The following is a 13,320-nucleotide window of genomic DNA, read 5'->3' as shown; positions in this document are numbered from 1 at the left end:
TGCGAGAAGCTAAAAGCTATTTGCAGACCTTTTTTTTTTTTTTTTTTGTTTTTTTGGATTTTGTTTGGCGTACGATTTAGCATTATTTTTTGACAATTAGGTGTTTCTAAAACAAAGGCGTGTTTCATGCTTTGAATAAATTTATAAAAGTCGTTTAACTAACCCTGCTCAGACCCAGGTGGCGGCTTGTATAATCCCCTTTTTGCCCTCTTGACTTCATGGGATTAAATTATACAATTATTATCATCTATACTCCATTAAATATAAATATATTGGTATGTGTGAAGTGTGATGCATTTGATGGAATAGTCATGGCAAGGTGACAATAAAATCACCTGTGCAATTGCAATAAATATGATGACCCGCACATAGAAGAAGTTGAAGGACAGAAGGAGGCATGGAAAATGCTACTTTAATTGCAATAGCGGTTGAGTGAGTCGGTTGTAGGTCCACATCTCGATATCTCATATATACCCATCACGTGTTTACCAATCTTTTTGCCTTTGACATATTGACACCTAACCCCACTCCTCCTCCTTTTTGTGTGGTCAAGCCACTCCTTCTCTTTTGTTTTTGGTCTGATAACCCACTTATCTGTTTTTGATCACTGTTCTGCCTGGGAATGCCCAGCCCACATGGATGACCCTCCTATATCCACCCTTTTTTGGTATGTTTTGGGTCCACATTGTTTAATTAAAAAATTGTAACTAATTAATGATCACAGATGTATGATGGTTCATCCTTATAACTTTTTTACCAAGCAAAAAGTGCTGTATTTCTTTCTAATTAAATAAATTTTAATTTCTTGTTTATATTTTATAGTAATAATTTAAATTAAGAAATTATAATTTTAGGTTTAAGAATTAGAATTAGAATTTAGAATTTAGATTCATTGTTTATGAGTTAGAGTTTAAAATTTAAAATTTAAAATTTATAATTTATGCTTTAGAGTTTAAGGAGCAATGCACTCTATTTTTTTTTTGGGAGTGCATTAGCATTTATCATGTATAATATATTTTTTTTTTGAGTGAGTATTTACATATAAATCTTTCCATTTAAAAATGATAATTGGGTTAGATGATTGACTAATTTATCATGAAATGACTTTGAATATTTTCCATATGTTGTTTTGAATTATAACTAATTTGATTGGGATTGGGAAACAGGAAGGCAGGATACAGCTCGGTGTACGACAAGAACCCGGATGAGCAGGCACACGCTGGTGCAGTCCCCGACGATGTGATCCATGCAACACAATCCGGCAAGTATTGGGCCCCAAACCCACATACTGGAGTATTTGGTCCTCCTGCCGGCACCGACCAACCCACTCCTCCTCCCACCGCTGATGCCATCAAGGACTCCGTTCTGGAGGAGAAGGCCTGGTTCCGCCCCACCAGTCTCGAGGACCTTGAGAAGCCCCACAATCTTCCTTAGACACTCCATCTCTATATGTGATCCATATATAGTATAAATAAATAAGGAGACATATTAAAGTGGGAGTGTTGTGGTTAATTAATTGATTGCTCTCTACTCTCTTTCTAGCTTGCGTGTATAGTGCTGCTTAGTTTTACAAGAGCCTGGACTGCAGCTTTTGTTATACATTTTTATATATAGCTTGCTAGTCATGATCATGAACTATGCTATGGATGTATCGTCATCATCCTTGCTTCTGTATTCATGCTACTTTAATATCATATCTATGCTTATGATGATGTTGTGCTTATATTATTGCTTACTTGTTAACGGTCCAGACTTGAATTTATTTTTGATCCAATCATACTGATAGATCTAGACGAGAAATGCAGATATATCCATAATCCATTACAAGGACTAGTGTAACACCCGTGCTAAGTGCGGTTTAAATGTTGTTTTGGTTTAAATGTTGTTTTATTGTTAAAATTTGTTGGTATTTATCTATTGATACTAATAGTTGGTACTGTTAATTTAGAAAAGTCTTCGTATATAAAAATTCATTATTAAATGTATAAGACTGTTTCATTCTCTGTTTATAAAGGTTAAAATAATTTTATTATTTTTCTAGGTGATATTAGCAAATTCCACATAAATATAAAAGCTATTATGTTTATATATTTAAATAAATGTTGTTACACATTTTTACTGTTTACAACCAAAAAAAGAAAAAAAAAATTAAAACTTCAATAAAAATAATTTATATTGTAATCATACAAACAACAAATACTAACTAAGTAACATTTAGTTATATTATTAGACTCCTAGTATATAGTCTGTAGTAGCACGAGTCATGTATTTAATCTATTTTATTGTATTTATGTATAATTTGTTTATAAAAAAGATTAATATATATTTATTAAAAGAATTAATTTATTTAGAACATAAAAAGATTAAGTAATTGATCTCTTTTGTTATATTGATGTTTAATCTGGTTGTTTATATCCTGATCCACAACTTAGCCAGACCTAAAATGGGTAAAGCTCTATCAACCATGCGTTTTCTGCATATCGCGCATGTCATGTGTACGCGTCAGTCACGCGTACGCGTCGATGGCCTTTTCTGTGTGTCACACGTACGCGTCAGGTACGCGCACGCGTACGCGTCGCTCCTCGCTGGTCAGCTCCTTGGTTTCTTCTCTTTCTCTGCAGAAACTCCATCAAATCCATCCGAATGCTACCTAAAATAAACAAATTTGCACAAGACTCAAAGTAGCATCCATAGTGGCTAAAAGATAATTAATTCTTGATTAAACTCAACAATTTAAATGCAAATTCACTAGGAAAAGATAGGAAAGATGCTCACGCATCACAACACCAAACTTGAATTGTTGCTTGTCCTCAAGCAACCAAACTAATATAAGCTTAGAAAGTGAATTTGCATGAGAGTGAGAGTTCAATTAAGCTCATGTCTCTTCTTATAGTGGGGTTTACAACTGCAATCTTGAATAGTTTTGGCATCTCACTCTCCTTTGAATCAAAAGGATGTCACTGTCATTCGGAATTAGAATCCGGATAATATTATGAATTCTGTGATCTTTTGTAACTCAATTTAACCCTTGAATACAACAATTTTTCTTTTCTTTGGTGCTTTGCACCTTGAGCCTAGCCGTGACTTTAAATGTTTTGTCTCAAGTTTTACTTGACATAGAAACACCACAAACATTTAACTGGGGAACTCTTTTGAAGTTCTGATTTTTCTTTCAACTACTCCCAGACAGTGGTGCTCAAAGCCTTTGGCATACTCTGCTAATTGCAATTGATCTCGACTCTAAATGTTTTGTCTCAAGGATTACTTGACACAAGAACACCACAAGCATGTGACTAGGGAAACAACTCTTTGAGCTTTTAATCATGTTTGACCTCCCTAGTCATTGATGCCCAGAGCCTTGGACCTTGCTTTTGTATCTTTTCTTTTTTTTTTTCTGTTTCTTTTGCTTCAAGGATTAAATTTTTGTTTATTTAAGAGAAGTCATAATAATTCTCTAAATTCCTGTTCCTTGTACATCAACATTCTTTGATTCAAATTTAAATATGCACTGTTCATGTCATGCATTCAGAGTCATAGAAAATACCACCACATTTAAATGAATAAGACTACTCTTTAATATAAACTCAATTTCTCATGCAATATACCACTTCTTTTTCTTTTTCTTTTTAGATTCAAGTTCAGTGAGCGGTACATGAGATAATTAACAAAATGAAACTAATTCTAAGAACTTGAAAGTACTAAAGACTATGCAGGCAATCAAAACAACAGAAAACAGAAAACAAAAAAAAAAAAGAACGCAAGAGAAATAGAATGAAAGGAACTCAACCACCTCAGTTATGCTGGTGGTCATATTCCTCCATGAAGAACGTTCATCTCCCTTTGGTGCTATAAAAATAAACAGAAAAGCCATAAGCGTAGCGACAACACCAAACTTAAAGGTTTGCTTGTCCTCAAGCAAAGAATAACTGAAAACAAAAACAAATAGTGAGATGAAAGAATAATAAAAGGATAAAAGAAAAAGAGAGAATTAGGATTAGGGGGTGGATGATTTGAATTCAGGCGCTGAGGGGTTTAATTTGGGCGTCGCGTGCAACGCATACGCGTAAGGCACGCGTACGCGTGGATCACGCTGATTTCAAGCGACGCGTACGCGTGGACTTGGTTTGTGCGAATCGCGCGAAGGCGGCCACGCGCACGCACAACTCTCTGCTCGCGTGGTCTGGAATTCAAAATTTTCAGATGACGCGTGCGCGTGCCATTTGGGGAAAGGACGCGCATGCGTCAGGGACGCGTACGCGTGATCAACTTTGTGCCTCTAGCACACTTCCAGCCCCAAGCCATCACAACTCTCTGCCCAAACACTCATTGACGCCGTTTTGCAGGGTCACGTGTACGCGTCAGGGACGCGCACGTGTGGGTGGCCATTTGCGCAAACGACGCACACGCGTTAGGGACGCGTACACGTGATGCGACTTATGTGCCCAGCATGGTTCTAGCCCCACTCCTGCTCAACTCTTTGGCTAATTTTATTTTTCACGCACACACACATGACGCGTACGCGTCAGCGACGCTTGTGCATCGTGTGCTCTTTTGTGTGTGTGTGTGTGTGTGTGTGTGTGTGTGTCGCCTAAAGTGTTCGGTTCCTGTTATAAAATAGCTGCATGATCAGAAAAACAGTAAAAACTCAATAAAAATCAAATAAATAATAGAACTACTACTACAAAAAATAACTAAGGATACGAAATTATGAGTTGCCTCCCGACAAGCACTTCTTTAACGTCACTAGCTTGACGGTCAGTTCTGCTAAGTCAGCAGATGAGCGACCACCGAGATTTCAGCTTCCCGGGAAAGAGTTTGAGCCTTGAGTTATACAGAAGCACTCTTTGTCCTGGCTCAAAGACTCTGATGGCAATCTTCTTGTCATGCAGTAACTTGGTTCTCTCCTTATAGAGCTTGGCATTCTCATAAGCTGAATATCTGAATTCATCAAGCTCATTCAACTGAAGCATTCGCTTGATTCCTGCAGCTTCTGAATCAAGATTCAGATATCGGATTGCCCAGTAAGCTTTATGCTCCAACACAACTGGCAAGTGACAGGCTTTGCCATAGACCAACTAATAAGGGGACATGCCAATAGGAGTCTTGTAAGCTGTCCGGTATGCCCAGAGAGCATCATCAAGCTTCCTAGACCAGTCCTTTCTTGAAACACTGACGGTCTTCTCTAAAATCCTCTTAAGTTTCCTGTTGGAAACTTCAACCTGTCCACTTGTCTGAGGGTGATAGGGGGTTGCCACTTTATGACAGACTCCATATCTCTGTAGAAGAGAGTCCAGCTGTCTGTTACAGAAGTGGCTTCCACCATCACTAATGAGTGTCCTTGGGACACCAAACCGGCTAAAGATATATCTCTGAAGAAAGCTCATTACCACCTTGGCATCATTGGTGGGTAGAGCCACAACTTCTACCCACTTGGACACATAATCAACTGCCACTAGAATATAGTTGTTTGAATGTGAAGGTGGAAAAGGTCCCATGAAATCAATACCCCACACATCAAACAACTCAACCTCAAGAATCCCCTGCTGTGGCATTTCATGGTTGGCAGGGAGATTTGTGGCTTTTTCACATCTGTCACAGTGCTTCACAAATGCTCTTGAGTCTCTGAAGAGATTCGGCCAGTAAAATCCGCTCTGAAGGACCTTTGTAGCTGTCCTTTCACCACCAAAGTGGCCTCCATACTCAGAACCATGACAGTGCCAAAGAATCTGCGTGGATAATCCCTAGGAACCTTGAAGAATAAGCTAAACAACGCGAAAACAGGAAATCGTTTCTCACTTGCGTGGATAATCGTAAAACAGATAGGTAAGCTCAAAAGAAGGTTAAAAATAAAATATACAGATCAGAGTTCCAAAAACATAGATATCAAGCTCCAGACTCGACCTGCGAAGCTAAGGCCGGCCAGAGTATATATATATATACATACAACCCAAAATAAAACTCAAACTATATAACAAGCACCTGTTTCTCCAAGTCAACCTCTAGGAGGGACAAACAAAAAATATATACAGAGGAGAATCTATATACATATATACATAGCATAAATACAAAATACAACATCTCAAAATAACCAAACTTCGCTTGCACAGGAAACTCCAGACACTCAACGAGGCACATCTCGACCTACATCTGAAAACAACAACATAGATATGGAATGAGAACCGGAGGTTCTCAGCATGGTAATGGTGCCCACATACATAATATATAAGGTCCTGGGAAAGCCAGAGGCGATCCTAGAACTTCGACACTCAGATTTAAATCTTAAAGTTTATAAATGGAAAACTATAAGCAGGGTAGGTTATCCAAGGTTCTTATTTCTAATTCCTTTCTAACTTAAGCCCTAATTTTTGCCTTCTTCCAATCCTCCAAAACTCCAGTGTACAGACAAGCAATATAGACAAAGCAAACACAAGTAGGATACAAATACAACACGTAGCAAATATAGCAAGTAAGCATAGTAATCACATAGGCAAGCCCAATTAATGCACAATCAAACAAAACACACATATGCATATGATGTATGCCTGCCCTATGGCTGATGAGTCTCATCTGTCGGTTATATAGCCAACCCGACATGTCCGATAGCTAACCCGAACATCGTCCTCTTAACAACTGGTGAGCGGTACAATACCACGATCCTCACCTGGTGGGCGGTAAACCACCTCGATCCCCACCATCTGCGGGTGGTAAACCACCTCGATCCCCACAGACGTTTTCAATTGGAAAACAGCACACATGTGGGCGGTAAATAACCACGATCCCCACAAAATAATTTTCATATCAAATTCATCCTCTTCATCATTCAATTCATTCAACAATTATCATCATCACACCTCCCATTCCATTCATCAATAATTCACACTCAAAACATAATTCTCTTCTTAACTAAGTAAAACTCAAAATATAATACTTTTCTTAATAAATCAAGTTCTAAAACATAATGCATTTCTTTTCTTTATAAATCAAAGTCAAATAATATAATTCTTTTATTCATACTTGTTTAAATAATACTTCAAACTAAATCTCCAATTTTTATAAAAATTTCGACAGCATCTCTTTTAAAATTCGGATTTTGCCACCCTACTCGGGTCCCAACCAAACCACCTTTCAAACCCTTTTCAAATTATTTCCAATAAATCAAACCAATTCCAATATCAAAATCATTTCCAACTCTCAATTCATTCATTATTCAACAAACACACATATATATATAAGTCAACCAATCTTCAATCTTTGATCGTCAATACTCACATTCATCAATAATCATTCATCAACTCCCATCAACAACATTAATTAACACAATTCCTACAACCAACTCAACATGATCATCATTCATCAACTCATTCGCAATATAATTCCACATTTCCAACCTATCCTATGGTCATCTAGCCTATGTTTTCACAAAATATTATATATTATCTATGAGAAACCAAAACCATACCTTGGCCGATTCCTCCCTAAGCTCGGAACACTACAAAAATCTCTCCTTTCACAAGCTCTAAACTTCCAAACGTCAATTCCTCAAACTTAATCACCCGAATTTTGTTCCAAACCGCCCAATTGAACTCCGAATCAACAGGAACACAATCTAATTCACACAATATCATTATAATCAACATAGAGTTCACTAAACTAGAAATTCACCAAGAAATAGAAGTTTCTTACCTTACCCATGGCTCAAATGAACAAAACCCAATAGTTTCCTCAAGCTAACTCAAGCCTAGAACATCAAAATCACATAATCGATCAAACTTAAAACCTTAAATTTCGAAATTAGGGAAGAGTGGCTGAGTAAGAAATTGCTAGATTCTTACCGAATTGATATGTGGGTTTTGTAGAGAATTCTGAGACGAACGCGTGGCCACTGACGACTTGTCAATTGGAGCTCCGAATTGAAAGTTACGGACGATTGAATTTCGGAGACGTTAAGGGTTTCGGTTACGCTCTTTCTCCTCTCTTCTTTCAGCGTATCAAAGTGAAAAATGAAGGAGAAAGCTTCAGTTGGAAGCTTATATAAATTGGGCCTTGAGCCGGTTTGGGTCTGGTTCAACCGGTTCGGTCTATTGGTCCAGTTTTGGGCCAAACTCTTTAAACTTAGTATCAAACTTTGTATTTTTAATATTTCTACTTTCCTAAACTATAAAATTTAATTTTCTAATATCTTTGAATAATAATTAATTTATTGGCTAATTATTTTGTTAATTTTCCAGAGTTTACACATAATGTTTATCTTATTATCTATGTAAATTCTCAATTATAGGAATTTAGTTGAATCATGGACAAGATGAAAATAATAGACACTTTTTTTAAAAAAGACTACCCAGAAGAGTGAAAATGTTTCTAATGTTGTTACATCAACACCAACCTCTTCAATACTTGAGGCATCAAACATGAATACTTTAGCTCCTCAACAAGATAGTTCAATGTCAAAGCGCCCATGACTTAATCCTGAACAAATGGAAGTATGTCATTTGGTAAGAGATCTAGAAATTCGACCAATGATTTGGAAGTTTCATCCAAGTAAAAGAGATGAAATTCGTCGAGCTTATCTTAAAGCTAGACCAAATCAATCAATACTTGATAATTATCCATTCTTGAGCGATACAAGTCATCGTCGTCGGTTTCAAGCTTCTTGGTTTAAATTATACCCTTCATGGTTAGAGTATTCTATTGAAGATGATGTTGTATATTGTTTACCATGCTACCTATTTGCTATGGAATCTTCAATCAACACATATTCAAATGCTTTCATTGAAAACGACTTCAGAAATTAGAAGAAGGTAAATAGTAAAAAAAATTGTCCTCTTTTGAATCACATTGACAAAGGCCCCAATTCGTTCCATCATAGGGCAACGAAATCATGTGATGATTTGATGAAGAAATCACAACATGTTGATACACTTATGAAACAACAAACATCAAAGAAAATTGAGAATAATCGACGTAGACTTGGAGCATCTATTGATTGTATTAGATGGTTGACTTTTCAAGGTTGCGCTTATAGAGGCCATGATGAAAGCTCGGGTTCAGATAATTGAGGTAACTTTATTGAATTGTTAAAGTTTTTGGGTTCTTACAATAGTAGTGTTCAGAAGCTTATTTTGGAAAATGCTCCTAGATTTGCTAAATATACTTCAAGTGATGTTCATAAAAAAATTCTACATGTTCTTGCTACAATGGTGAGAAACTCAATTAGAAAGGATATTGGAGATGCCAAATTTTGTATCCTCATTAATGAAGCTCGTGATGAATCTAAAAAAGAGCAAATGGCTATTGTTTTGAGATTTGTTGATGTGGATGGTTTTGTTCGTGAACGCTTCTTTGATCTTGTACATGTTAATGATACTAGTGCCTTGACTTTGAAAAAAGAATTGGTGTCTGTGCTTTCTATTTATAATCTTCAAATTGAAAACATTCGAGGTCAGGGATATGATGGTGCTAGCAATATGAGAGGAGAATGGAATGGTTTACAAGCTTTATTTCTCAATGATTGTTGACAAGCATATTATGTCCATTGTTTTGCTCATAGATTGCAATTAGCACTGGTGGCTGCTTCAATGGAAGTACTTCAAATTCATGAGTTTTTTCACACAATTGAATGCTATTGTCAATATTGTTGGTGCATTTTGCAAACGACATGATCAACTACAAGAAGCTCAAGAAATTGAAAATGCAAAATTGATTGCCAATGATGAGCTAGAAACAGATCAATGTGCAAATCAAATGGGCACTTTACGAAGAGCTGGAGATACAAGATGGAGTTCTCACTTTCATTCTATTTGTAGTTTGATAAGAATGTTTGCAGCTACTCATATCGTTTTTAATAACATTATTGATGATGGTACAACTTCTGCTCAAAGAGGTGAGGCTTATGGTGTCAACAAAGTGCTATCCTCATTTGAATTTGTTTTTTCGTTACATTTGATGAAGGAAATTATGGGGATTACTAATATTTTGTGCCAAGCATTGCAACAAAAATTTCAAGTTATTTTGAATACAATGCATGTTATTTTTACATCAAAACTACTTCTTCAAAAATTGAGGGATAATGGTTGGTACAATTTACTTGAGATTGTTAAGAAATTTTGTGAGAAACATGAAATTGACATCCCTGATATGAGTACACAATACACAGTTGGAAGAGGTCGATCTCGTCAACCAATGTATTTTTGGCCGCAATTGACTCTCAAATACAAGAGTTAAATAGTAGATTCAACGAGGAAACCATGGAGCTTTTGACTTTAAGTACTGCTTTGGACTTTAAAGACAATTTTAAGTTGTTTAATATTCAGAAGAGTAAAGTATCGTTTTTGTCCCTAACATTTAAATCGTCTTATTTAAGTCCCTAACGTTTCAAAATTGACTCAATGTTGTCCTGCCGTTAGGGATCTGTTAACAGAATTGATGGCGGGACAAAATTGAGACGATTTTAAAACGTTAGGGACTTAAATAGGACGAAAACGTTGGGGTCAAAAACGATATATAGAAATAAATTTTAATTTTATCCTTTAATAATATCAATTTTTAACGGTACATAGTTATTCAATTATTTTTTAATCACATCTAAGTAAATTACACTTAATCAAATTACTTTTATTCTAAATAAATTTATGTTTTTATAATTTTTACTCTTAAAGATGTTTACTCATCATGAAATGTTTGTAGAATGACTAGTACATAAACTTGCGGAAAAAAATGATACATATACAATAAAGTAATGTGATTCTAGTAATTTTACAAACATTTCATGATGAGTAAAAATCTTTAAGAGTAAAATTATAAAAAAATAAATTTATTTAGAATGAAATAAATGTGATTAAGTGTAATTTACTTAGATCTGATTAAAAAATAATTAAATAACTATGTACCGTAAAAAATTGATATTATTGAAAGATAAAATTAAAATTTAATTCTATGTATCGTTTTTGTCCCCAACATTTTCGTCCTATTTAAGTCCCTAGCATTTTAAAATCGTCTCAATTTTGTCCCGCCATCAATTCTGTTAACAGATCCCTAACGCCAGGACAACATTGAGTCAATTTTGAAATGTTAGGGACTTAAATAAGACGATTTAAACGTTAGGAACAACTTTGGAACTTACCCCAAACGTTGACGACAAAAACGATACTTTACTCTATTCAAAATATATGCAAGTTAGCTGAAAAAGTTTTATCCTTCAAATTTTTCTAATCATGAAAGGATTCTTTTGAATGCTCAATTGCAACATTATGCATTTGATATACCGAATCATCTAAAAGATGTTGGGACACTTTCTGAGTTATGTCAAAGATTGAAAGAAACAGAAAAATCAATAACTTATCATTTGGTTGATAGACTAATTCACAATGTCTTGACTCTTCCAGTATCTACAGCAACAACAGAAAGAATTTTTTTGGCAATGAAAATTGTTAAAACAAGGCTTCAGAGTAAAATGACAGACGAATTTCTTGCAGATAATTTAGTCATTTACATTGAGAAAGAAATTGCAGCTATTTTCAGTACAGATTCAATAATAGATAACTTTGAATCAAGAAAAAAATATCGAGCTCAATTGTCTATGTAAGTTGCAAATTTTAATTAATTTCAGCTCTAATAATATTATTATTAATTTTTTCATTGCATAAATTATAGTTGTGATTTAAATTATTTACATGAAGCATAATATATTTTTTAATAATTTTGTAGAAAATGTTTAAAAAGGGATCGAATAGTATTTGAATATTCTAAAAGCACGTATGGAACGACCTATATAATACTTAAAATTAGTTTTGAGATATTTGTGTTTAATTATTATACATATATGTTCAGTTATTTTGTAAAAGGTAAATTCTAAGTCTTAGTTGTTATTTTTAATTAAAATTAGAATTAATCTCCACGTACAAGTCTTTTTGCTATACAAGTCTTACAAGTCTTGAAATTCACTTATTCCTAAAACGCGCCTCTTATGGCACGTATGTTTCACGCTCCTCCTTAACAGATTTTTCAATCAACGCGCGCACGTTCTTCTTCTTCTTCTTTTTCGTTATCGTCGTCATCAACACCACCTCTTCTTCCTCCTCCTCTTCCTCCTTCTATTTTTCATTGAATTTTATTCTCTTCCTTTCTTTTTCTCTTTCTCCTCCATCATAAGTTATCTCGTTGTTGAATATAATGAATAATTCAAGTTCAGATTGTCAATTGAACCAAAATGAAATTGATTATTGTTTTTGAATCCAATCAAGTGGCTGAGGTGTGGTTCAATTCAAAAGAAAAAAATGCAGCATTAGAGGAAACATTTTTCTGTATTTGTAGCAAATTTAGGCATAATACGAAGATATTTGGGTGTAAAACGAAGATATTTAGGTGTATTTTTATTCTGATAAGTTTTGTATAATTCAAAACTCTTCCTCTTCCTCCTCCTCATCTTCTGCTGCTTCTTTTTTTTTCCATCATCATCACCATCTTCTTCTTTTTTTCTTATTCATCTTTTCCTTTTTGTTTTACCTTCTCAAGTTTCTTCTTGTTTTACTCTCTTAACAAGAATAAAAACAAAAAAAATCAAACAAAGAAGAAGAAGAAACACATAATGCTGCAAAATTACTTGGAAGAGGATGAACTTACATTCATTTAACTAAAAGAAAGAAAGAAGAAGAAGAAGAAAAATGCAGCATTAGAGAAAATATTTTTCTGTACAAAAATGCTATTTGTACACTAAAATCAGCAACCAATGTATTTGTGTATAAATACATGTGTGCTTTAATTTATTTTCAATGTATATTTGTATTCCAGTATGTATTTTATACTAGTAGCTGACTTTGGTGGTTGATTTTAGTGTACACGTAGTATAACTCATTTCTGTATTTGCAGCAAATTTGGGTGTAAAACGAAGATATTTTGGTGTATTTTTATTCTGATAAGTTCTGCATAATTAAGAACTCTTCATTTTCCTCCTCCTCATCTTCTGATACTTCTTCTTCATTTTCTTATTTTATATTCTCATAATTCTTTTTGGGAGGAAAAAATCAAACAAAGAAGAAAAAATACATAATGTTGCAAAATCAAAAGAAGAAGGAGGAGAAACACAATGATAAAGATGAAACACGCGAACAAAAAGGAGGAGAAACACAAATAAAAATGAGAAGAAGAAGAAAGAAGAGAGGGATGAGGAGAAACGCGAAGAAAAAATGACAGTTGTGGTTTTCATCGAGAAAAAAGAAGAGTTGTTCATAATGGTAAAAGAGCGCTTTGAAAACGTAATGCGCGTGTTAACACGCTTTTGTGATTGAGCATAATTTTTTGTTAGATTTGACCCAACTTATAAAA

General features: G+C 34.7%; 1 protein-coding gene across 1 annotated transcript in view; it reads left to right on the top strand.

Annotated features, from left to right (window-relative positions):
* Positions 1 to 1,728, top strand: part of LOC107643167 — a 3,730-nt gene extending 2,002 nt beyond the window's left edge. Inside the window, exon 2 of the mRNA XM_016346746.2 lies at positions 1,167 to 1,728. Within this exon, the coding sequence (XP_016202232.1) occupies positions 1,167 to 1,434 (268 nt within the window). The 3' untranslated portion in view covers positions 1,435 to 1,728. The remainder of the gene's footprint in view (positions 1 to 1,166) is intronic.

This window comes from Arachis ipaensis, chromosome B05 (assembly GCF_000816755.2).
Source record: "Arachis ipaensis cultivar K30076 chromosome B05, Araip1.1, whole genome shotgun sequence".
Lineage (NCBI taxonomy): Eukaryota > Viridiplantae > Streptophyta > Magnoliopsida > Fabales > Fabaceae > Arachis > Arachis ipaensis.
The sequence above is the reverse complement of the archived record's forward strand: the minus strand, read 5'-3'. Positions and strand labels throughout refer to the sequence as shown.